At 36.0% G+C, this 26,651-nt stretch overlaps 3 protein-coding genes and 1 pseudogene across 7 annotated transcripts in view; 2 read left to right on the top strand and 2 right to left on the bottom strand.

The window, feature by feature from the left end:
* LOC110372636 (uncharacterized) overlaps positions 1-11,106 on the bottom strand; it is a 68,421-nt gene extending 57,315 nt beyond the window's left edge. For 2 of the 5 annotated variants that reach the window (XM_064041836.1, XM_064041834.1), the window contains exons 1-2: positions 10,663-11,102; positions 6,516-7,222 (exon numbers count right to left, since the gene is read on the bottom strand). In XM_064041836.1, the coding sequence (XP_063897906.1) occupies positions 6,516-6,815 (300 nt within the window). In that variant the 5' untranslated portion in view covers positions 6,816-7,222; positions 10,663-11,102. Of the gene's footprint in view, positions 1-6,515; positions 7,223-10,662 lie in introns of all 5 variants that reach the window. The other 3 variants (XM_064041837.1, XM_064041835.1, XM_064041833.1) reach the window with 2 other exon arrangements.
* Positions 11,107-11,560: 454 nt separating this feature from the next.
* LOC110372631 (protein MON2 homolog) overlaps positions 11,561-26,651 on the top strand; it is a 39,313-nt gene continuing 24,222 nt past the window's right edge. Inside the window, exons 1-19 of the mRNA XM_064041807.1 lie at positions 11,561-11,806; positions 12,772-12,903; positions 13,271-13,453; positions 15,018-15,147; positions 15,499-15,599; positions 15,854-15,979; positions 16,283-16,362; positions 16,871-17,018; positions 17,791-17,905; positions 18,316-18,447; positions 21,813-21,909; positions 22,191-22,319; positions 22,570-22,649; positions 22,872-23,002; positions 23,450-23,569; positions 23,888-24,092; positions 24,604-24,737; positions 25,134-25,245; positions 26,248-26,289. Coding sequence (XP_063897877.1) covers positions 11,687-11,806; positions 12,772-12,903; positions 13,271-13,453; positions 15,018-15,147; positions 15,499-15,599; positions 15,854-15,979; positions 16,283-16,362; positions 16,871-17,018; positions 17,791-17,905; positions 18,316-18,447; positions 21,813-21,909; positions 22,191-22,319; positions 22,570-22,649; positions 22,872-23,002; positions 23,450-23,569; positions 23,888-24,092; positions 24,604-24,737; positions 25,134-25,245; positions 26,248-26,289 — 2,317 coding nt within the window. The 5' untranslated portion in view covers positions 11,561-11,686. The remainder of the gene's footprint in view (positions 11,807-12,771; positions 12,904-13,270; positions 13,454-15,017; positions 15,148-15,498; positions 15,600-15,853; positions 15,980-16,282; positions 16,363-16,870; positions 17,019-17,790; positions 17,906-18,315; positions 18,448-21,812; positions 21,910-22,190; positions 22,320-22,569; positions 22,650-22,871; positions 23,003-23,449; positions 23,570-23,887; positions 24,093-24,603; positions 24,738-25,133; positions 25,246-26,247; positions 26,290-26,651) is intronic.
* Positions 17,212-17,330, top strand: LOC135118848 (5S ribosomal RNA; annotated as a pseudogene).
* Positions 18,906-20,877, bottom strand: LOC135118839 (uncharacterized). Its single transcript, XM_064041876.1, has 3 exons — positions 20,746-20,877; positions 20,059-20,345; positions 18,906-19,141 (listed from the first exon to the last, which is right to left on the bottom strand). The coding sequence occupies exons 1-3, from the start codon at positions 20,868-20,870 to the stop codon at positions 18,906-18,908; spliced, it is 648 nt and encodes a 215-aa protein (XP_063897946.1). The 5' UTR covers positions 20,871-20,877.

Raw genomic sequence — 26,651 nt, forward strand, 5'->3', positions numbered from 1 at the left:
AACTGGAAGCATTGCCACATTGACAGTCTTAAAATTATGTAATTGCACGACAATTTGAGTATGTACCTATTTGTTTGCGAGTATGTACGACTAGCCCTTTTCCCGCGGATTCACCCATGTCCTGTGGGACCCGCATCGGAAAGAAATAAGTATAGCCATTTTACTCGGGAAGAGTGTAGCTTTCAACCAGTGAAATAATTCGATTCAGTTTCAAAGCCTTTACAAAGGGTACACAGAAACTAACACAAAAAATCCTCTTTAGAAAACTATCGGTCAGTAATTGAAGCTTCTATTAGCCATGTCCAATTTGAATAGAACACAAACGCCTCCTGAGGCAGAATTTAATGTCAAGGTAGGAGACCTAAGTTACCTTTATCCTAACTACAAGCTTCTGCCTAAGTAATGTAGTACAAAGAAAACATAGCCTAGCGCTAAGGTGTGGAAGCATTTTTGGAATTCGTCCAAATTCCGGAGATTACCCCTAATCTACAAACGAATATAGTGCTAGCTTCCACCAGCGGTATCACCCACTTCCTGGGCATATGTTATTATGACATACATGTATGCTTTATTACTACCAAGTTTCATCAAAACCTATTCAAAGTTTTGGCGTAACATTCATGGGACAAAAATCCATCTGTACGTACAAAACTTTTCGCATTTACAATAATAGTACGGTAATAGGATATAGTTGAAAAGAGTTAGCAACTAATACTACATATTTCCCAGAAGTAAACCAGTCCATTGACCGCAGGCCAGTACATAGTGACGTCATCGCCTACCTATCTATTACCTAGGTCGTTCTACCCCCTGGGGCGCGATAGGGTGGCTGTTGACCTATGCTAGACCCTGAACTATTAGGCCGAACTGGTGTACCTAACTAGGTAGTGCTTGAAATTCAAATTAATGGCGTAGTACTTGCAAGGGTTGAATTTATAGGCCTGATTATTAAATTGCTAGAACTTACGTTATAATCTATTCAGTGTAATAAAATAAGAATATTTAATAATTTTGAGGAAACGTTTTTTTTGTGTACCCTAAAGGATCCAAAACTACTGTTCCCGAGTAACATAGGCTATACATATTTTGCCCCGGTACGGGCAGTAGTTCCAACGGGAGGAGGGTGAAACCATAGGAAAACGGTTAGTCTCTAATAAAACTCGAAATACAAACAAACTAATACAAGACTCCAAGGTATTTTGCTTCTATACTTCTCAGTACAATTAAATTCTTAATGGAAAACAATAATACAGATTCAATTACTTACTTAATTGACCCAAAACGGTTTCATACATTCTCATTAATTAGTGAAGTTCATATTCACAATATTTTTCAACATTATTTGTTTATCATCATTAAGTATTAATAAACGATATTTTGTCTACAATAATTATAGACAAGACGCCTTTTCTACGAAATGCATTAACCAAATATTGAGTCAGGAACTCATAATAAAGTCATTACATATAATAGAAGTTAAAATTAAGACAATCAAGTATTAAAAATTAAATAATCATTTTTGATTTCTATAGAAACGATTATGGCAAAAATTATACTAATAAGAAGAAATAGAGTAAGTAATCGAACATTATTTAATGTAATTTAAATGACAAGTAATAATCATAACAATGTTTCTACATTATAATTGAATTATTTACCATTCACTTTAATACTTGAACTCATTGAATATTCATTTTAAAATATCCAATCTAATGTTATAAAGAGATTCATATTTTGGAAACTTATATTTGTCACGATGGGGCATTATCTCCAAAACTGCTTTACATAAATGTTATTTTTAATAGCAATCTAACTCTACATTTTTAATGAAAATAAAATAAAAAAACTGAGGGCTGAAACTAGATTTTCAGATTTAGGAGGATTTATTTCATATCCGCAAAACGGCTGTAACCTAGGCGCAGGCAAAGGTTGTGAGCTAAAACCCCGCCCGACCCAATGACCTAATTCCAAAAGTTCACATGAAAACTCCATTTTATATCCTAGTATTAAGCTGGCAGTTTCAAGTCGTTAAAGCGGAAATGATACATAACCAGCAATCTATGAAAAAAACTGCAATTACACCAAAAATTTCATCTATCGGATAGGCAAAAAACATAATCCTACTTCTGGCGCAATCGGTTATAAAATCAGGAATATTACTCAAAACCGCATCAAAATCAGATCATTAGTTTAGAAGATAGGTGGGAACATTACTTTGCCCAAACGCACACACAAACCTACAAACGCACATCTCTCACCCTAAACGCATATACCTGCTCCGTTCCGTCGTGGGTAAAAATCGCTATCAATCAATACTAGCCCAATGTCTTGTCAGTGTATCTCAAAACAGGATATATTACAAAACCAAAAATAATACAAAAGCAGTCAAATAACATGCACAAGAAATAGTAAGTTTACTATTACATTATTTATCTGCATCGCAATACAAACATAGAAAAACAAATTGCATACTAAAATAGGTAAAAATATTGACTTAACACAAGTGCTCTAATAACATTTTAGAAGCACTTGTAAAGTAATCGACCGTCTAATACAAACTTAATATCAAATATATCTATGTAAATAGGAAAGAATATGCAATATTGCTAGACTCGGCCAATGTTTAGGTTTGTTCCCACTAGTTCTACTGCTTAGTTCTACCGTAGAACTAATGGGAACTTTTTTTCCCACTAGTTCTACTATATGAGATGTAACAAAATAGTAGAACTAGTGGGAATTATGGTTTTTATTGGTATTCCCACTAGTTCCACTGAACATTGGCAGTAGAACTAATGGGACATTTTGTTCTACTAGACAGAAGAAGTACAGTCGACGGCCTGGGTGACATCTCGCCGTGTCCGGTAATCTGTAGTTGTGATTTTTTTCAGAGCTCAAAATCGATAGCAGTCAGAAAAACTTAGTTTTTTTTCATAACTTGCAGCAAAAATCAAATGTTTTTCTTCATAAAAGTACTAGGGCAGCAGAAATAAAGAGGAGCTAGTTAATCCTTTTGTTCATCTAATTGTATAACACCTCTGTGGTATTGTTTAAAAATATTCATTTTCAATACTACATTAAATTATACAAAATTAATGTAGTATTGAAATTATTTAAAAATACTTGCTGATTGACTGTTTGAATTGCAGCCCTATGATTAAGACAAAAAAAAAAACAAATAAAAATAATAGTTTAAAAACACGCTTTAAAAAATTACAAAAAAAAATAAAACATCTGTTGAACACTTGTCAATTTTTTTTACAAATTATGACGTTGAACTAAAGTCCCTTTTGTAGCCACACTTTACTTAGACAAGTGTTCAACAGATGTTTAACTTTTTGTAAAAGACTGTTAGTTTCCAACACAACACTCACATTAAACTAAATTTTTAAAGCGTGTTTTTTTATCAATGTCTGATTTTTAAACACCACCACAGAGGTGTTATAAAATTAGATGAACAAAAAAGATTTACTAGCTCCTCTTCATTTCTGCTGTCCTAGTACTTTTCTAAAGAAAAACATTTGATTTTTGTTGAAATTCATGAAAAAAATCTAAGTTATTCTGACTGCTATCGATATTGAGCTCTGAAAAAAATCACAACTATCGGCCGTCGACTGTACTTCTTCTGTGTAGTAGAACAAAATTATGTCCCATTAGTTCTACTGTCAATGTTCAGTGGAACTAGTGGGAATACCAATAAAAACCATAATTCCCACTAGTTCTACTATTTTGTTACATCTCATATAGTAGAACTAGTGGGAAAAAAAGTTCCCATTAGTTCTACGGTAGAACTAAGCAGTAGAACTAGTGGGAACAAACCAATGTTTACTCAATCTATACTAATATAATAAAGAGGAATCGAGGAAACATTTCTTTGTTTGTAAAGACTCCGAAACTACTGAACCGATTTGTAAGTCTTTCAGTCTTGGACAGCTACACTATCCCCGAGCTGAATAGCATGTATTTTATACCGGTAAGGGAATAAGTTCCCCGGAAGCGGGTGAAACCGCAGGAAAACCTCTTGTAGGCTATACTTTATCCCGGTTCGGGAAGAAGTTTATCCGGGAAGCGGGTGATACCGCAGGAAAAAAGCTAGTACATATATATTTAAGTAAATAGGAAAGAATACGCAATATACGAGACTTGCCTAATATTTACTCAATCGTATATAAATTTGTACTAGGTCGTGTAGACAGGATCGTGTGTGCAGAAGAATGGTGAGGAATTCGGCCGAATAGAGGCCGAATGAAGGGAGAATATATTGGTCTTCTTATGTTCGGATGTAGCGACTGAAGAATACTACAGAATATTTCACACAGTCGCATCATTAGTAAAGACAACTAAACCCTCATATTTTGAAGTTATTTCCTAAAGAAAAGAAAGTATTAAGACTTAACAAAAAAATCTGCAAGATATCAATTTTTGATGAGGCCTCTCAGTATCCGGAATCCAACTAATTACTATCCAAACAAAATATTTCCGAAAACTAGTTCTGAGATCATTCTAACGCAGACACAGGCTGACAAAAAATAGTCTGTTATTGTCCTATTAATTTGAGATGTCTTAAATCTATTGACTATTAACACGATTCTGTTTGGCGCGAACATTGTTACGACAAACGATGATTTATTACATCTATAGGATGTTTGCTTGCAATTTTAGAATCGATTTTTTACTAACTGATCGCATGATTGAGGACAATACTGGTTAGGCTATTCAGATATATTTGTGGCAGTAGCTAATCTTGAAGCTGACTAAACCACTGACAATGCTACACTTGTCTGTTTGCCTTTAAATTACTACCAGTTTCCTGCAAGAACAGATCTTAGAAAGCCAGTAGGTGATCCAAATTAATACATGACTTCATGCTTAGAGCCGACTCTTCCCTACAAAACCTAATAATACCTGGTGATCTCATGAAAAGATATCGTATTGTCTAAAACAAGGAGTATGTCATACCCGGCAGAAATCACATAGGGTTGTCAATGCTTTCCCCATATCACACTTCAATCACTTTTCGAAACATCACAGACACTACAGTAACTCTTTTTTGAGGCACCATGATATTTTGCGAAGTTTTTTTCTTTCTTTCTTTCTTCGCGTTTGATCCTTGACTGACAAATCTCAACTGATCAACGTGTTGGTAAGCGCGCGACCCTGTGGCACTCAATTGACCCAGCGGAGGACCTCCTACGCTCTTTTGTTAACGCTTAATTAGAATTGCATTGTTTTAGGAGCTACGATTTCGATTTTGCTACGTGTTTTAGTTTTGCGGTTTTAGGTGTTTCAGAAACTATAAACTATCATTTATTGGACCTAAATGGCAAGTTTTCGAAAAATTGGAAGGATTTAAGAGGAACAAATTTTCGAGTGACCTTATCAAGGGTGATCACAGGTGGTGTACTTCGCAAGAATCTTCAAATATGGATTATTTTCTTGACTACAGACGATATGATGATTTGGAGACGTGCTTGTTGCTCGTTCAAGCTCTCGTAAAGACTGCAGGTAACGATTTATTTCCGCACTATAACCATAAGCTATATTTCCCAGTTATGCAAAAAAATGCACTAAACCACCTCAAAAATATTTCGTTAAAAAGTTTTTATTAGAAAAGAAGTATGAAGTTATTGCAATAGGTTGACATGCAAGAGGTCAGTGACCGGTCGATGCACTAAAGAGTCGTAATTTTATAAATACCTACAATTTCTTTCATAACTTTTTATAGTACCTAGGCGTTTTAGCACTCATTCACATTTTACTGAGCTTATGTGAGCATTGACTTGTGTCATGAAAGTCTTAGCTCACAGCAAACGTAATACTTTTTAAGGCCAGACTTCTGGCTAAGAAGATTGCCGTAAGAAACATCCCGGATACCTGTATGCGATATAATTATAAAGAAAAACTTCCTCGTTTTGGACTGAGGAACTGCAATGAAAAGAAACTCAAGTACTCTTAGTACTTGTGTTTGGTATTGAATTTGAGTTTTCAGCAGCAATTTTTCAAAACTACAACTTTCTCCAATACCCTTATCCAAATATTATCCCAACTTGTCATTTATATATTTAAGATTTGAAACTTCTACAAAATTCATGATAGGTGATAAAATAAATCTAGTCCACAAATTGTAGTGCAAGGATAGGTTGTTAGCCTATGAATAGAATGGATTTCATTTCAATTGAGCTCATAAAGTGGGTAGGATTGGCGCGTCTTATTCTGAGATTGCGATTATGGCAATTGACTTATTATAGAGTTTTTTTTTACTCTGAAATGATTTAAGAGATTTTTTTCAATAGTACAACAGTTGCTATGTTAACAGGTCTGTCTGGGTCTTTGTTTTTGGGTAAGATCTCAATAGGGATAAGCAAATTGCATTTTTAACCAGCTTTTCACTAGACGGGACCGTGGATTATTTTGACGAATAAGTACAAAATATTACTGTAGTAGCTGAATGATTAGTTGCTTGTCGGGGGTTAAGAAAACTTTAGTAGTAAGTAAATAAAAAGCAGATATAAACTCACCTGTCCATACCGAGACGAAGCTAAATGCACGTTCCTGTTCTTGAGAGAGAAGTCGGGCCTCTTGCCTAACCCATAGTTGCTTTTGTTCTGTGATATGAATTTCTTTGGTCTATCCAGTCTTTCCGTAGAGCCCGTCTCGTTCTCATCTTCGGTTCTTTTCGAAGTAGACGGAATCCCCCTGTACGCCCCTCTCGTCCCCCTGATCGTCTTCTCGGGGGACTTATCCTGCTTCCTCGTGATCAGGTTATCTTTCCTCTGTTTATTGCTTCTCAAGGTCACATTCGACGCCATATTGTCCATGGTCCGTCAAATGCTTCAACCGACTATATCACACCCTTATTTTCTTATTATAGTTATCATATTCTTGTGATTAATTAAATAATGTATCGATTAAATAAATTGAATAAATAGTGATTTAAGCATCGGATATAGCGTTTAACATAAAATTCATATCGTTATTTGCGTTTATGAGAGTATATAGTGATAACTTGAAATAATAACAGTTACAATGGATTACACTAATTAATTAATATAAATAAATAGCTAATTCCGTCTTTTGTTTCTCTCTCGCTTGGTTCGCATCTTCCACTGTTACCGCTCCGAACTGTCTTTATTACTAAGTGAAAAATAATTATATATCTAATAAAAAATTAACAGTCTTCAGGAAGATTTTGGAAAGTTTCTTGCAGGATTTTTTTAGATGTTATCTGAAACAAAAAATAGGAAATTAGAAAAGAACCTAAATTATTAAATAAAAAATCTGCGTAATTTCGATAAAGTAATTAATTTATATAATCTATGGGCGTAAAACAGGATTCTTTGACGACGGAAGTAAATAAACAGTTACAAAATCTAGTAGCCAACAAAATGCGTAACTCTATCCAACAAAGCACAGCACAAATTAAGAGAAACAATTGATGATGATGATACAGTTCATGTAAAACACTGGCACTCAGCTGCATCCGGTTAGAGTAAAAGCCGACTAGACATAGGAAAAAGCTAGGCAGATGATGACATATAAAACTCCAATACGTACAATCAACAACAAAAACTACGACATTTAAAACAATTCCACCACTTTCTCACACGTTCATACAAATTGGTGACGTCGTACACATTATCAACACTCCAAGCGTGATATCAGAAAATCTGTGTCGTACATAGGTACATAATAATCAACGTAATACTGAATGGCTATTGTTTGTTTACTAGTTTATTGCTTGATTAAACGTGTGTAGTTTATATTATAAAGAGGTACTCGTATATCGAACCAAAGTTTATGGCGGTTCGGAAGATTACGAGGTTCCGCGAAAACCTTAATCAGGTGTCAGCGGTCGACGAAGATGCGAAAATTGATGTGGAAAGGGAGGAGTATTTCGGGGAAAGATGTGGATCGGCAGTTGGCCTCACTGCTAGGGCCAAATGTGAACCCTGGATGGATAATTAGAACAGTATTATAAATAAATAAGCAATTGATTGATTAAATTATGTTATCATTGTCTGCCATCTCTGTTAAATCAAAGGATAAGACAGTTGAGCTATGTGGGTATGTATAAGCTACTTATAATTTGGTTAAAAGCCTTTAAAACCTTATGTAAGTAGTATAAAGTTTTAAGTTATAATAGTTGTGCTTAGGTGCCGTTTACATTAGGAAAAAAAAAAGTTTTTTTTTTAATAATAAATATAACCCAAAAACTCTGTATACAAAGACTATGCTATAAATAAATTTATATACTGTGATTGAACTAGCGGTCCAGTTTCTTGTAAGATGATCTAGCACATATTATATATTGCAGGCTATTAATATACTGATAACACACACTAGCGCCATCTATTATTACATAGGAGAACTAGATAGAAAACATCTAAATATTCAAATGATGTAGTGTTACACAAACTTGTGAAATAACTTTAATCATAATTATATGAGAAAAAATTGCAGAAAGACAATGACATTAAATTAACCCATTGTGTCCTGAGCGGTGACAACAAGTTAAAAAAATATATTTAAAAAAAAAATGCAGCAATACAAATACAATATAGAATGGGGTAATTACATTTTCAATTTCAAAACTCCAATCAAAATACAAAGATCAAGCAAGAATGATATCAACCACCAGATACTCCGAACTTATTCTAAAACTTGTCTTGGAAAACAACTCAAATCTACTTGAAAGTATCTATGAAAACTATACTGAATGTCCCTATAATAGTGCTAAAACCTCATTCTAACACTAACTAATCATGCATATACATATTATGCAAGTATGAAATGTTAAGTTCGCCTATATGGAGCAAAAGAGGTCAAACCAATATAATCAAAAATGTTCTACCTCTAACAGTAATTTACCCACAAGTAGACTCCATGACTGTCTCTATAAGATCTTTTTATTTATTTACAAATTTTTTTTGTACACACACATAATAGAGAAAGATTACAGGAAAGAAAGAATTTACAAAGGTAATGCTTATTTCTTAAGAAATCTCTTCCAGCATACCTGCGAAAGGAAAAAGAGAATAAAAGAGATGTAGACAGTGTGTAAAAAAAGCAAAGGAAACAGAAATTAAAATGGAAGAAAACAACTGTATATTGTATAATACCTACATAAACAATACGTAAATAATGAATATATACCTACTAAATAATATATACCCAAAAATAAAATAATATATACCTAGATATATATATAAATAAATAAAATAACTATGATGCAATGGACAGATAATGTTCTTTAACTTTTCTCTTAAAAAGTCCAACAGTTTGGCAATCTCTAATCTCATGGGGAAGGGAATTCCATAACCGAACAGCGTGAACGGTAAAGGAATAGGAATAGAAGTCGGTGGAATGGGAAGGAAATTTTAGAATTGTTCTAAGATGTGACCTGCAAGGCGCATCATTAGGACGGATGAAGGAAAACCGCTCTCGAAGGTACGAAGGAAATTTAGGGTTATAGAGGATGTTGAATAATAAACACAAAATGCGAGTGTTCCGGCGAAGTCGAATTGGGAGCCACTTGAGAGTGCTGCGAAAGCTAGAGACGTGATCATATTTTTTAAGATTAAAGATAAAACGTATACAGATATATAAGAATCTCTGTGACTTGTAATCACAAAATCACACTTAGTATGTTATGAAACAAAAGTGAATCATCGAAAACCCCCTTACAAGAGGCTTATAGAATTCCATTCACAATTTATCCAACCGTCTCCTTATCAAACCAATTCATTGACAGAGAATAAAAAAATTGGCTTTATCTCTTCAATTAACCCATAGCGAACTTTGACTTTGAATCATAACAATCCAACAATGATTTGTAATCTCGTTATCAAAGAACTAACAAGTCTTAGATTAACAGGTCATACCAATAAATAGGGAATGGTATGATCTATAACAATGATTAGATGACCAGACATTCTATAAGGAAGCCACAAACATTCGATAGTTTCAATGTCAATCATATCACTATCGCACTACATCATCTACGTAGTACATAATCCAATGATTTCTTACTTGATTCAATCCACAATTTAACTATCAAGACTTTCACTTAGAGACAAAATTAGCGTGCAAAGATGACAGGCAAATCTGATTATGTTATTTACAAAACGAGGCACGAACATGCTGCATTGTTTACAGAAAGCAATTGCATGACCAAATGATCTATATGAAGGTGCTGAGACACGAACCGCCGGCTCTAGGTGCACACTCCGGCGGGTATAAGCCGATCCGACTTCAAGACGAAGTGAACCACAAAAAAACTATGCAAACGACACTGGAATAACGAAAACTAGGTGCCGGCATGAAATAATACACACTATTTAACACGAATACGACACTCGGCGAGTCGACATACCACACACTGTTGTACGTACATTCCACACCTGTGTCGCGACGAGTTTTATTACCAGTAGTACTAAAATCCGCAGACAGCGGCCGTTCTAATGCAGTAAATGGCGCATAGTTGAATCAAGCTGAATAAATAGAATAAAAAACTGAAATGACAGCACGTCAAGCTCACAAAACCAATTTCTAGTCGATAATATGCGTTTTATACCTCGGTATCGGCATCTTCGGACGGGTGGACGTTTTTAACGACACTGAAACGTTACTTTAGCTAAATTGATATTGGATTCTATAAATACTTACAAATAAAAATCTGGAATCACACCATTGTTTTTTCTTCTGCACAATCAGTAATCGATGTTGCTATACTAGAAAAAAATGTTACCGTGAAAAGTGGGTCATCATCGATCACTTGCATTTCTTCTTTCACTTTCACTTCAAGAAGCTGGTCTGGGTTACTGCAAGTTACTACTGTCGCTTACGAGACGCAACTATTATCCCTTAAACATGTTAGTATCCCGGATGTATGGAAATTTTAGCACGCTCTGTATGATTTAATAAATGCAAAAAAAAACATGAAATAAATAGCAAGAGCCAAGTTACTTCAATCAAATCACCCGTATATTCAATAAAAGAAGTTATCAAGTCTGTTAAATCTAATTAAAGCTTTGTTTTATTACATAAAATCACTAGTTCTAACGTAATTTAATTATCTTCAAGTGCAGTTATTCACAGTGGGGAATATCGGGGAAATTACTGAATGTGGAGCTTATTATTATTTCTGGTCACACAGATGAATGTAGAAGTTCCATTACAAGCAAAATTTTATTGCATTTTATAACTTTCCAACATAACAAAATCTTCAATTAACTGTGATTTAAATTATGCAAGTTTCAAGCTACATATTTGAAATCGATTACTGATAAAGTTTACCTAATACTTTTTTCAAATTTACAGTATTTTATATTTTTTACATACTTATGTTAAAAAAAAATTGCTTGAATAGGACCGTAACACAGTTTTCGTTCTGAAATTACACTCAGGAGCTAGCTGTTATTCTTTGGAAAATGTTAGGATAACTTAAATTCGTTAAAGCATTTAAAGGAATGGAATCAAAATATGGACTTAAAATTAATTAAAAAATATTTATCGTAACAAACACATATTTTTTTGGAGATATTGTCTAGAACCAACAATCAAATGTAACTTTTCAGTTTCTGAACCGAAAATAGTGATGTCGATTGTGTACATGGCATAAATTCAATTTCTTTAATTTTTTACGTAAAATATGATGTGAATAAGTGAATTAGCACGAATAAATTGAATAATGGCGTTCGTAAGCGCTGTGACCGGCGATGACTCCACGAAGAAATTCATGGACGTCCTTCAAAACGATTTCAAGACATTGAGTTTGGAGACCAAGAAGAAATATCCTCAGATAAGAGAGGTTTTTAATATTTATATGTTATTTATCGTTGCAAAACATAAATCTGAACCAACAACACACTTATAGCTAATGTTTCAATCAATACAAGGTTAAAAAACTGAAGAAAACAATATTGAAAAAAATTCAATGTCTTCCTCATATTGTACCTATTTTTTTGTAATTACTCACAAATCCTTTTTTTAATGACGCTGGTGTTTCTAAGCCCGGTACTTCCACTCATTATCTACAGTTTCTCTGCTAACACTGATAATTGCTTTGAAGATATAATTCCAATCTACTGTAAAACATTTTATGATTGTATTTTTATGGGTGGAGTTATATCTCATAAATCATAGTTTAAACAGATATTAAAAAGCTACTGTTTGTGATTTTATGCACCTCATTCTATCCTGAATGGTCAGTTAAAAAGAGATATTCTGTACTTGGACTGCTTTAATATCAAAAAGTTTATCTCAATACATATTAACCATTATTATTAATACTATTCCACATATGCATACTAACCAACTGATTTAGACTCTTTCTCAACTGTTTTTCTGAGTACAAAAACATCATACTAAAATTCAAGTTCCAGGGATTACCTGATAGACTATATACATACACTATTTAACTCTTTGTAATTCATTTTAGAAACACAAGACCATTGTTTTCATTTGGGTACTGTAATTACAATAGGTAAAGAATTATTAAAATGCTGTGTCTAAAAGGAAAAAAAACTTGCTGTTCAATTATTTAACGGATTGCAAGATTGACATTATTCTTAAAGGTCAAGGAATCATACAAAATAAATAGCAACTAAACATAATTATTGATGTAAGAGTGATAATTGGAGGAACATGTTTTTCAATTTACTAGACCAATATTAAATTGCTTTTAAATATAGAAATATATTTACTGCAGCTGTCATTTATCTATCAGCTGTAGCAGTTTTTGAACAAAGTAACTGTAATTTTGAATATTTTCAGGCATGTGATGAAGCCATTGAGAAGCTATCCCTGGCCTCCAACAACCCTCAAGCCTCTTTGTATGGAGTGGTTAACCAGATATTGTACCCTCTTGTCCAAGGATGTGAGTCTAAGGATCTGAAGATCATCAAGGTAAGAAGTGACTTCCTTACTAATACTATATAGGTGATATTAATCTAGATGCTGAAAAAAGACATTGCTAAATAAATAGCTTTTTATCTGGGCATTGGAAATAGTACCCATGGTATTTGGACAGGGAACAGTAGTAAAATTAATAAACACCCAATGTATTTAGCTAAAACCACATTTAGGTAGAGCGATTGGACTTTGTCTGAATAAAAACATTTTTTAATTTAATTTAATTTTCTCAAACCCCAGTTTTCTTCAAATTTTGGCCTTCCAAAACAGATATTACAAACCTATTTTTGCCCAGGGATTATAAATGATTAATGTTAATTGACTGTCATCTTCTTTAATTAAGCATGTTCTTCTTTTCCAGTTCTGTCTCGGCACCATCCAGCGTCTAATAGCCCAGCAAGGCATAGATGCCAAGGGTGCAAGGCATGTGGTAGACTGCCTCTACAACCTGGGGCAAGCAGGAGTGCTGGAGCTCAAACTACTGCAGACTGCTGCCTTGCTGATGACCACGTCGGATCTGGTGCATGGAGACACCCTGGCTAGGGTGAGTTAGATATGTAGTTGTACTGATGTAAAGAGTTTCGTTTTTTGTGGACTGCTTTTACCTAAAAAATGGGATAGGCAAGAGATAAAGTTACTCCTGTATGTGGGCTTGTTGACCAGGATGAGTTCAATTCTATAGTAATGGTATACCTAGCGATATGACTCGAAGGCGACGCATAACGTAGAACAACAAGACTCATGATATTCGCGCGCACGTGTTACGTATCGAATATCTAATGAGAAGTTGTCTGTCTTCGCTCGAAGCTTAGCTATCTACATATGAAAATAATATACGCAATTCTTTATTCGAATTTGCTATGTTATAGAGGTGGTACATTTTATTTATGGTTTACAAACAATATACCTATAGGGCCCAGCTTAAAGAAGTTGGAGAGTTTTTCAGTACCTCATCATAATTATATGTAGGTACCTACATAGGTCAATCATCGCCAATTTCTTATTACGAAAAGTTTATTTTTCTGTTTCCTCAAAACATGATAAAATTGACATGATACAAAACAACCGGAAGAATAGCAAATCAGATAACTATCTTATCTGCCAAATCAATAACAATTTAAAAAGCAATATTAAGTTAAGGCAATCATTTATCTAAGATCATATTTCAGATTTCAATAACAACACACTTTAAAGTGCTTTCGGACAAAGTTCACTACATTATGTTTAGTATATTTAAGACTTTCTGAGTTTTAACTGCTTGTATGTCTTTATTTACAATACGATAGAAAGTCAATTGTGTCTCGTGTATATATATATATATTTTAAATTATTATTTATTTATTAGGAAAATACAGAGTAAACTTAAGAACTAAATCTGCGCTCCGACATACAACGGGTTAAGGCTTGCGTAGCTCAATTTAATTTGTTTCCAAAGTCCTGGAATAATTTCGTTTTTATTTGTGGTATAGTGTAGTGAATATTAGTAAAATATGACAATTCCAGTTGGCACGCACGGACGGCACTCTGTGAAGTTTTATAAGCATGAAAGGGATCGCCTTCTTGGGGTAAATTCAATCGCTTTTTAATATAACAATAGCTGTCGTTTTAAATAATATATCATAGGAAGATAAATTGTGTATACTTTTTTCCTCGTAACTAGAAATCACAGATGTTATAAAAAAACAACAGTGATTGGACACTCACACAGTATTTTCAGTAAACATTTTTGAAGTTCTTTATTTGCCAGAACAGATTATTAAAGCACAGTCGGCAACAGATCAACATACCAGAATCCTTCAAATTTTACCAATCGAACATTAACCTTCCCCTATGGAGATAAAGTTGAAAATCTATTAAAGAAAATGTATTATTCTAGTAGGTTGATCTGTGTCTAAACATGGACAGTCAATATTTATTGTATATAGAAGAAGCTAATGCTAGTTACACTTCTTATAACTCAAGAATGGCTAAACCATTTAAGCTGAAAAGCTTAGACCCAGATAAAGGACATAATGTTAGATTTCTGTCACCATCCGGCATCGGGGAGCAGTTATCACTGGACGCGGGCGGAAGCTAGTACTAAAAATAACCCCCTTCCTCTTCCTCAGACCATGGTGATGTGTATGCGCATGGTATCGCCGTCGGAGAGCCGTGACGTCAGCACCAGTCATGCGGCGGCAGCTACGGTCAGGCAGCTAGTGGCGTTGGTGTTCGAGAGGGCATTGGCTGAGGCTGAGGGTGAGAATTGTGGTTTTCAGATAAAATGGTGAACTGGTTAAGGGGGTCAATGGTGCGATCTTCGTATGTGTGTGAAAATTACTGGATGTAAAATTGTTGTATTTGTAAATGACACTAATATGTACTCAGCCAGAGTTATGCAACTGGTAGATAAATCTTTATCGGAGTTCCCGTTCAAAAATGTTCAGAATACATTTTTCTAAGCTGACTATGAAGGTGCATGCAGCATGCATGTAAGTTATCTAAGTGCAAGGATTGAAGGTCAAAATCATTGACACATTTTGGAACTAAAAGCGACCATATTTGTGTCACGTATACCTAAACATTAAGGTATGTGTTTTATGCTTTCAGGTGCTCTTAAAGTGAACCCCGCCGATGTTAGACCACAGACTAACAATAAGGCACCTAAGGATCTAAAACCATGCGCCGTCGATGCATATCTTATATTACAGGTAACACTAATTATGTATTCATATATACACATATATACCTGTATAAGTTCTTCCTGCATTTTGCTTTAATGAGAATTTAGAACACAATATACCCCCCTTTTGTGGCGCGGCGCAGTCTGGTAAAAACCATTTTCTATCTACAAGTATAAGAGCAAAGGAATAGAGGGTATCTTCTATCTATCATCTCGCAATTAAAATTCTTCCTAACCATTATCCCAGTATACCACTACTATAAAAAAATAATTATTTTTCAGGATATAATCCAGTTAATAAACGGCGACGCAGCACATTGGCTGGTCGGTATATCTGACGTGCCGAAGACATTCGGCTTGGAGTTACTGGATACCGTGCTCACGGATTTCTCACCTATATTCTTTAAAGTAAGCATTGTTATTTTTACGTCCAGTTTTCATAAATTACTGTCAGATAAACTATAAGTTTTGGTTTCTCATCTTGGTTTATCATCATACCAGATATTGCTGTCTCAGACAGCAATATCTGGTAGAAATTATAAGTTAAGGCTATCTGGCAGATAGCACTAATTTAAAGGATAACTAACTAACACTTTATCAGTAACCAATGTAACAAGTGTAACCGAGCCTTATGTATCGCATTATATACTGTTACTACATATAAATAAAGTTTATATTTCAACAAATAATTTGAATATATTTTGTTTACAGATAGCGGAATTCAGATTCCTATTGAAGGAACACGTGTGTGCTCTCATCATCAGGCTGTTTTCACCAAACGTCAAGTATAGGTAAGCTTAACGATCAACAGTTACAGCGGTTTTTACGTCGGTAGAAAATACGCCCGGTTTTTCAATCAAACCTAAAGACAGACTTGTGTTGCTGGGCAGTTTGTTGGGCGTTCTTTTCTTTTTGAATAAACGTTTTTGAGTCGGCTCTTTAAGCCCCCCGCGTAATATGCAGTCAGGCTGCGACAGCCAAAGTATTTCCGCAGCCAGTTACCTATAGCAGCCAATCAACGGTCAGTCTAGATCGAAAGTCATCTTATTAATGTTTGGAACCCCGCAAATACGTCTGGTTGCTACAACAAGTGCGCGGACACTGACGCCAGCCACATACATTCGCCTAAAGCCGCTCTAGCTGCCGTGCAATTAGGCGCGTTGTATTAGCTGCCGCAGCTAGTGCGCGGGCGAGGATACGACGTCATACGTTGTGCTGGTTGCTGTAGCCTGGCTGCCTAGAGCGCGGGGGGCCTTTTCTCATATAATTGTTTTTGATTTTCTATGTTTTCTCCCCCAGGGCAGCGTTCACCGGAGTGCACATCCCGGGTGCTGGCAGTACCGCGGGCGCTGGTGCAGGCGCCGCCGCCGAGCGGCCACACTTCCCCGTCACCATGCGCCTGCTGCGGCTCGTGTCCGTCATAGTGCACAAGTATCATGCTGTGCTGGTATGTGTATTGTGTGTGTGTCCACCAGGGCAGCACTGTGCACGTAGACTCACCTTATCTCTACGTAAGGTGAAATGTGTCTTCCCCCAGCAGGGCCAAGACCTGCCGGGGCTGTGAGATTGTTCGAAAGAGTTACCACGGCCCTGGAACATAAAAGGCCTTCGACGGAACACGACGGTTTTAGGTGAAATGTGTCAATGTCCATATTACGTTGAAAACACCGGTTCTGTTCCGATCGCCGAAGTTAAGCAACATCGGGCGCGGTCGGTACTTGGGTGGGTGACCGCCTGGGAACACCGCGTGACGTTGACTTTTTCCCCCATCGGGGACCATCAGGGCCAAGGCCCGCCGGGGCTACGTGATTGTTCGAAAGAGTCACCGCGGCCCTGGTACATAAAAGGCCTATGATACCCACGATGGATTTTTGGTCAGTAAAAGTCTGACACTCCCCCACTGTTGCTAACCCACAGCGGGATCATTTGATGATTTTTTCCATCATTTTCGCCCAAATTTAATGGCGGCCCTCGACTAAATTGTTAACCTTAATGGTTTCTGCGCCGCGATGTCCCTTGACGACAAGAATTTTGGCGAGTACTTTAAGGCGCTGACAACACCCAAATTGACTTGTCACAAACAATTTTTTTGCCAAATCTATACAGTTTTTGACGACAAAAAATATACATTAATCTTGAACATCTTTCTGAGAACCCTGTACGATAAAAGAACACCTGATAACCATAACATAGCTATAAAAATGCTTTCTTTGTTTCAGGTGACAGAATGCGAAATCTTCCTATCTCTCACAATAAAATTCCTGGACCCCGACAAACCGATGTGGCAACGAGCGTTAGCTTTAGAAGTACTACACAAAATGACTATACAACCTAGTAAGTTTACCGTTTTTATATAGAAGAACAATAATTTATTCAACGGTACACATTTATTTCCACAAAGCACTAAAAATGCTCTATTAACCAATAACATTAATGGGCCACCTTGAGCAAGAAAGTTTTCGTAGAAACAATCAAATACAATAAGGTCGAAATTCAGCTTGCATTGCACATTAAAAGTCTACATTGTTTCGGCAGCTTCAAAATATTTTTTTCGACTAAAAGGGTCGTACAAGTCATTGGTCGATAGTATAGATAGGGTGTCCCTCGTAGAATGGATCATTCATAAATTTTTTTGACTTGAAAAGGTGGGTCTAATTAAAACGAAAGTTACTTTCGATTAAAATATTTCCTAATTGTTTTTACCGTCAAAAAATCATCTTCTAAAACCAAACTTTTCTCCACAGATTTACTAAAAGCGTTCTGCGAATGCTACGACATGAAGCCGCACGCGACGAACATATTCCAAGACATTGTGAACGCTCTCGGCGCCTACGTGCAGAGTCTGTTCGTCGCTTCTAATGTTAATACTGCTGCTGGTGAGTTTAACTTATTAATTTTAATGATATAATAAAAAAAGGGAAACTTATTTCCAAAAAATATAATCACAAAATGTACCTAAATATTGCATCTTACTCAAAATAAATGCACATAAATCTTAGTCGTGGTAAATTGCCTGAACTAGGTAGTCCGGTGTTTCAGGCGATAAGATATAAGAAACTCGTTTGTATCGATGTGTTTTTGGCAAATCATTTAGGGCCACGACTGTGCTTGAAATTGATAAACTGTAACTAAACTTTATTTACAAAGAGGTGGACTTAATTCTTTTGAAAAATGTATCCTAAGTGGAGGGTAGAATTAACAAAATATGCCATTCTATTTATGTTTATACGAACATAAAAAATCATGTACTAAACAATACAAGACTATTTAACAAACTACTCTACACTCCCAACACAAAAAAATCTACCATTTTTTCACATAGTAACACCAAAAATTACCCATACAACTTATCAACCTCCGAGCTAATAACCCCAGGTACATAATCCACATCTGGCAACATTATAGCTTCGTCAATATCCGTTTCCTTGTACACTACAAAAGTGGCCCGCTGGTCTTCCTCGTCATATTCCTCCTCTTCAAAATCCTCGGTCAGGTCAGCTGGGGTCACGGTTGTTGGTGACCTTGACCTTGAAGGTGACCGTGACCTTGATGTCGGTGAACCTTGGTGTTCTAGAACAAGGGGTTTGGATTTTGTGAGAATTTACCATGGCAGGTGGTGAGGTGAAAATGTAGCTTTTTAGGGTTCCGTAGCCAAAATGGCAAAAACGGAACCCTTATAGTTTCGTCATGTCCGTCTGTCCGTCTGTCCGTCTGTCACAGCCGATTTACTCGGAAACTATAAGTACTACAGTGATGAAATTTGATGGGAATATGTGTTGTATGAACCGCTACAAAAATATGACACTAAATAGTAAAAAAAAGAATTGGGGGTGGGGCCCCCCATACATGTAACTGAGGGATGAAATTTTTTTTTTCGATGTACATACCCGTGTGGGGTATCAATGGAAAGGTCTTTTAAAATGATATAAAGTTTTCTAAAAAACATTTTTCTTAAAGTGAACGGTTTTTGAGATATCAGCTCTCAAAGTCGTAAAAAGTATGTCCCCCCCCCTCTATTTTTATAACTACGGGGTATAAAATTCTAAAAAAAATAGAGGTGATGCATGCTAATTAACTCTTTCAACGATTTTTGGTTTGATCAAAGTATCTCTTATAGTTTTTGAGATAGGTTGATTTAACTGTAATTTACGGAACCCTTCGTGCACGAGTCCGACTCGCACTTGGCCGGTTTTTGTTTTAGCTGTTTTTATTACGCCATTGTTAAATATTCCCGAACATTGAACAACCATGTAATTAATTCAAATTTAATTCGATTCTGGCAATGTTTCGGAAAAGTTGTTTATATTTTAGAAACCAGACTAGACTTGGAGAAAAAGTAAAAAAGACAGCAAGTATTGTTCGAGATAAGAGCGTGCAAAAAATCAAAACAACAGCCTTTATAGTTTTAGTACTGACAGTTCGAAGACACTGTCATCCACATGCACATATTTAACAACACTACTGAATTTTAAGATAAATATATTTACTTGTAGACTTTGCCCTCAAAATTAAATCATCAGTCAAATTCCCCGAATCCAAATATCTGTTCTCCGTATAACTAGCATGGTGTTCCGTCACATTTGCCTCCCATTCATCATAATACTTCTCCTCATCGCTGCTATCGTCGCTGTCGCTGCCATTAGCTGAGGAGTTCCTCTCCTGGTACTCCACCATCTTCAAGTAGATGTCCAAGAGGGGGCGGCAGCGTCGCATGCATGTACGGTAGCTTCGGAATCGGTTGGAGCGATAGTTGTTTGCGCAGCCTAGTCTTTCTCTGGAATTTTGAAAAATGAGCTAGATAAAATTTTTAAAATTGGTAGTGAGAAGCCTGAAAGTTTGACGTCCAGGCTAGTCGAGGGTATTGGTATGCCTGGATCACTGTAGTGAGGAGGTCATATAGGCAGTCGCTTCATGACATAAACACTGGTTCTCAGCTGCCTCCGGTTTGACTGAACTGATGGTCTATGAACCTCAATTAACCTAGACCATGTTTCTTTTTTTAATTTGATGGGAAAAAAATCCTATTACATTAGCTACTGCCAGGAGGTTCGTGGTTCCCTATCCTGAGGCAACCACTTCCATCATCCGGATAGCTCCCTGTCAATCTCTTTCTATGTTTGTCTCCTCGTTACCTATGTCCGTACCTGTCAAGACTGAAATATCGGAAATCTTACGTGCAGTTCTGCGCCAAGAAATCGAAGGTCCACACCGGAGCCACCTCGTTGACACAAACTCCTGGCGAGAACCGCCTCGTACACCGCATCCTCACCAGCTTGGCTAATACTTTGTTATGCTCCATATCCTCTATGACTGAAACATTGTTTTTGAAATTAAAACTACTTTAGCAGCTCTTTTTATGGGGAAAAATATTAAATTTTTGACAGGTCATGATAGGCTCAGTTAGTGTATGCTTTTGCCTCATCCGACTCTATAAAAATGAATGACACTTTTCGTTGTAATTTTATAACCGAGGACGTTCTCACCTATCCAAACCAAATGTTTAGGCTTTGTTCGGGCTACTTAGTAGATAATTTATGGGAAGTTTATACAAAATTGGTCGAGTGGTTAGTCATTTATCACATTTTTTGTAATAAAATTGGTGGACGGACTACTATTTAGTAAGAAAATATTGTAAAAACTTACAGTGTCTATCATGCCTATCTTCTTCTATGCTACAATTGATAAAACTTAACTCTGTCAGTATTATTACGCACAAGATTTTTGCGAACATTTTCGACGAGTTTTTTAATTACTTTCTTCAATACTAAGTGACTGTTGACGAAAAGCACAGCTTCCTAGATTTTATTTGTTTTTCTAACCATCAATTTTAGATGGTTAGGGCCTATGCGCACCACGTTTTTTAAACGCGCAGTCGACGCGCGTTTGTAGCGATACAGGCGCGATACGCACGCAAGTCAGGACTGCTCTGCAGGATAAAAACGCGTTTGAATAACGTGGTATGCATAGGCCCTTAGAAAAATAATTAAAATAGTATGGTAGCTTTTGCACAGTTATATATATGTACATAATAAACGTGACATGCAATAAGGCTAAAAGGCAAATAAAGAAAACGGAAGAAACACGTTCCCATTCGACGACTCCCATCAGTCGGATGAAAAGTACCATATGTACTTGAAAACCCCTTATATATGTAACAATTCACCGCAGTCGGTTAAACTTTGACGTGAAAACATATTGTTTTAGTAAAATAAGTTCTGACTCCAATGTTATTTGCTTCTAGGCTCATCAGGTATACCGCAGCAGTCAGGATTCTACTGGAAAGGAGTATGGCTACCACTTTGTGTTACCTTCGACCCTGGCACTGCTAAATCTGTGTAGTAAGTATTATGTCAACTTTACCACTGGCTTACCTTAGAAGTGACTTCCCGGATAAAATATAACCTATGTTACTCGAGGGTAGTGTAGGTTCTCAACAGTGAAATATTTTTTTCAAATCGATCCAGTAGTTTCAAGACCGTTAGACAGTGTGATCGTCATATATAATCAATAATTACAATTACTATAGACTAAGCACTCTCCTCAACTGTGCCTGAATTATTTATTTATGTAAGCCTGCCTTATATAGCTCTATCATTTATATGTTTTCTTGTTCTTTCAGTATAGAGATGCTAGACCGATCAGAAGCGCCGACCATACAGGATGGGTACGGCATATCAGTCGCCTACGCTTGTCTCATGGAGATAATACGGTCAATAGCCATCAGTGTCGAGGGAAGCGAATATTTCAGGTAATAATATACTACTAAACTATCTTCCGTTCCATGTGAAATATTTCTAACAAGGATAACAAGTAGAAGCCTTCTTCGATAAATGGTGTAGATAAGAGTTTCTAGTCGGACAATTAGTTCTTGTGATTTGCGCTTTCAAACAAAGTTTTCAGCATTACAATATTAAAATGGCCTTATCGAAAAGTCATATATTTAATTTTAAAATATTATTTACTTGTATGGATAATAATGTTATTTGATTAATTTTCAGGCTACAAGAAATGTATGAAGACATACAGAACGATACAGAAGAAAGAGAAATCAACTCCAATAAGAATGGAAATAACAAAGGTAGGGTAAATGGTTGGTTATGGAAAATGTTATATTTTATTTTGTTGCTTTATAACAAAAAAGGGCTTTAAGTTAGGGTTAGTGTTTCACACTTTTACCTATAATGTTCCTTACATTATTGATGAAAGTGTAAATTACCCTTCCACTATAGCCACTTGATAGTTATCGTCTCAAAAAAAACGCTTTATGTAATGGTGCAATAATATGCTATTTCTTAATTAGTAGATGTGGACAACAAGACGGACAAGATAATAACGAACAACTCTCACAACGGCGAGGCGGATCAGAACTCCAACGTGGTCAAGAAGATTGAAGATGAAGTCGAGGATAAGGAATTACAGCTTAGATTACAGGCAAGTACCTATATACTCAAGTACATATACCCAATTTCCCAAAAAAGCGACTTAACAAAGCACTGGAAGTGACAAAAAAACGTGGCAATATAAACACAGTCAGATTTATTCTTCAAAAATTTTTTGTCCCTTTTAGTGTTTTCGTCAAGTAATACGTAAGCTTCTAAGAGGCTTCAAGTTTAAAATATTAGGATACTATCTTCGGCTTGTGAGTTCTAATGCGCCCTGAGGGAGCTACTTACCGCACCCGGGTAAAAAAGCCATTCTAATCTATTACCAAGTTTCAACAAAATCCATTCGGTAGTTTTTACGTGAAACAGGTCAAAATTCCGTACATAAAAACTTTCCTATTTATAATATTAGTAACATATGTGCGGGTTTTGTATGTTTGTTTCTTCTCTCCTGTTTAACCATTTCTTGAGGATATAAAAAATTCTTCTGTTACAGTTGCTGAAATCGTCATGGTGTGGTCTAGTATGGGGTTTATCAGTACTAGCTGAAGCCAGTATAGGTGAATTAGAGAATATACTACGTGCCATACAAACCTTGGCCAGAGTCAGCGGGAAGGTGAGTTTTAAATTAATTATAGAACACTAGAGAAATTAAAACTGCCAAGGTAATTTATTGATCTCCTAACTCGGTAATAAATGTAGTTTTTTTTTTTATATGCAGAAAAATAATATTCTATTATATAAAAGCGGGATAATTTTTTATTTAAATGTTTATGTCAAGAAAACTAAATTTTCATGGTGCTATGTAAAAGTGACACTTTATGGGCACGTAAATGTTATATGCTATAGCTTGCTATGTTTTAAACATTTATTTAATTATCTTGCCTACACTTATTTTGATACAGTAAAATTCATTGTATGTTTTAACCCCCAGGTAGGACACTCAGTCGGTCGCGACGCGTGCGTTAGCGCATTATGCCGCTGCGCCCTCCCCGCGCAGTACGTAGTGCCAGCCCTCGGAGCCCTAGGCGCTCTGCCCTGCCCCTGGCGCCGCGAGCCGCCGCCCCCGCCCGACCCGGACTATAGGCATCAAGTTGTGTGGGTTGGGACTCCGCTGCCATCCGCGTCATTGCCTACAGGTGAGGATCTAAGAGATTCTGAAATATTGGGAAAGGGCGTTTTCTTTATCTTGGGCAATGAAGACAGGAGTATATGCCCCGGCTCGATCCTGACCACAGTCACCTTCACTACCTACATTTGAGGTCCTAGAAGGTTCACTAAATGAAGACAAAGATAATGATGTGGGCCTAGACATTAATGCTTAAATACCGGGACCGTAATTAAAGGAACGCTTTTAACTTACAAGAATTTCATATGATTATTCTTCGTAATTTTTATTATGCTGGAAGTTTTCCATTTATTATGAAAACCTATAAGGTTTTTACATTATGAAAATTAGATTTAGTTATAGCGAAATAGTTTTACGTCTATTTTAGTTTACATTTTACGCGATCTACACAAAGTGTATACAAAACCTTTCATGCGGGTATGCATTAGATAAGATCCTATCCAATAAAGCGCTACAACCGCTTTAGTTTACATTTTCCACGATTTAAACAACTATACATTACTTCATATTTATTTTCCCAGGCCAACAACAATCGTTCGTGATGGTGACGTCCCGTCACGTGACGGCGATGAAGGCGCTGCTGTGCGCGGCACAGCGCGACGGCGACACCATACAGCAGGCGTGGCTGCCCGTGCTTACTACGCTGCAGCATCTGGTTAGTGTGCGGATTTTATTTCTTTGATATAGTTGTCGCAAAACTCGATAATGATCCACAACTAAATTCCCACAACATCGCCATCCGCTGATCGATTAATATCGCGACGCCTAAAAATGGTTTCTTAGCCCCTGCTAGCGCAATATTGAAAACTGTATATGCTTCTGCCTGTATGGTTTTTGGATATTCTCGAAATGGTTTAAAATGTAATCTTATTATTACAAAAATATGATACCAAATTCCAGTGTCTTCGAGAAAGTTCTAGAAGATTCTAGACTTGTTTCTGTATCTTTTGTACCTCAACATGAAAATACAAAATTATAAGTCTTTTCTCATCCACATCAACATTTCTAAATTATTTATTTCTAAATTAACTAAAGTCAGCTCAACATTTAGGTCTGGATTCTGGGCCTCAAACCTTCAACCGGCGGCAGTATGAAGGCGAGCCGCGCAAGCGCAGATGCCAACGCCGTCATGAGCACTTCCGCTGTCATGGCCGATCTACCAGGTTAGTAGTGACATATCGATTCATTTGAAGTTAGGTATCGATAAACAACCACATAGAGGCCGGATTGACGAAATATTCAACACAAGACTTTATTGAATTCTCGTGGAATCGTGAAAGATGAATTAGGTTTTGTAAACAGAATAACGATTAAGAAAAAAATATGATTTTTGTTCTATACATACGCGATGTCATTGCACATGTGGCTGTTTCGCTTCAGGTAAAGAATAAATAAATGTGTTTATCGATATATTGGTGTGCAGCTGTGTAAACATGTTTCCTTTGCACAATACTGTTACATCTTTATACTATTAACTTCCATAATACATATCTAAGCACACCTACTCTTTTAATAGAATTTAATGAAAACGACAAATAGCCATATTGATCTTATCATCAAAAAGACACTACAGCCCATCTTTTTGTTCTAAAAAGCCTAAACCTATAAAAATACTTAATATATTTCATCAACAAAACGCTAAAAGTAACGCTTTAGTAACTAACACCAAAAACTAACATAGCAAGTATAACAAAGATGGCCGCTGCCCTCAAGCTGCGCAGTCGCATTAAGTTTGTATATGGACGATGTTTGCAGGGCAGCAAGTTCCCGTGGTATATCATTGTTATATACATTTGAAATGAGAATATAATTAATAATGTATAAAGAAAAAGTTTATATGCCGAGAATTTATGGTTAAAAAGTTCTCGGAAGATATCTTAGGCATGTCTTATTGATGATTACACATTTCTATTATGGATACTTTAGTTATAGCATATATATACAAATAGCACCTTCAAGAACATGGTTGTTGTATTACTGTGTTTACTATTTCTAAGTAGGTCTTTAAAAAGCGTTATATACTTTTGTCGGTAACCTATAAAATTACTTATTATTTTTCACCGACAATGTGTCATACGTAACGCTTTAGTAACTAACATAACAAGATGGCCGCTGATCTCAAGCTGCGCAGGCGCATTAAGTTTGTATATGGACGATGTTTGCAGGGCAGCAAGTTCCCGTGGCCGAGTCTCTCGGAGTTATGAGTGGTATATAATGTTATTGTATTATTGTTGTGTACATTTGGAACGAGAAGAACATAAATTGTCTATTTATTGATATTAATGAAATAGCAGAATCAGGGCAAAGAAAAAAAAACGGGAACAAATATAATGACCACCATAAAATGCTTTGATACCCTTAGTTTTGCAACCAGAAAAATCTACTGAACACCAGAAAAATAAAGTCTAAAAATGTAATAGTACCAGCTATTTTAGTCACGACTTCACTTTAAATTGTATTCGACCACCAAATTTAGTAAATGATCACCAACTCTTGACGACCAAATTAATGTATTATTTTTGCCTAAATAAGTCACTGATTGCCATAAAATGTAGGCTTATTATCAAAT

The sequence above is a fragment of the Helicoverpa armigera genome, chromosome 26 (genome assembly GCF_030705265.1).
Source record: "Helicoverpa armigera isolate CAAS_96S chromosome 26, ASM3070526v1, whole genome shotgun sequence".
Taxonomy (NCBI): domain Eukaryota; kingdom Metazoa; phylum Arthropoda; class Insecta; order Lepidoptera; family Noctuidae; genus Helicoverpa; species Helicoverpa armigera.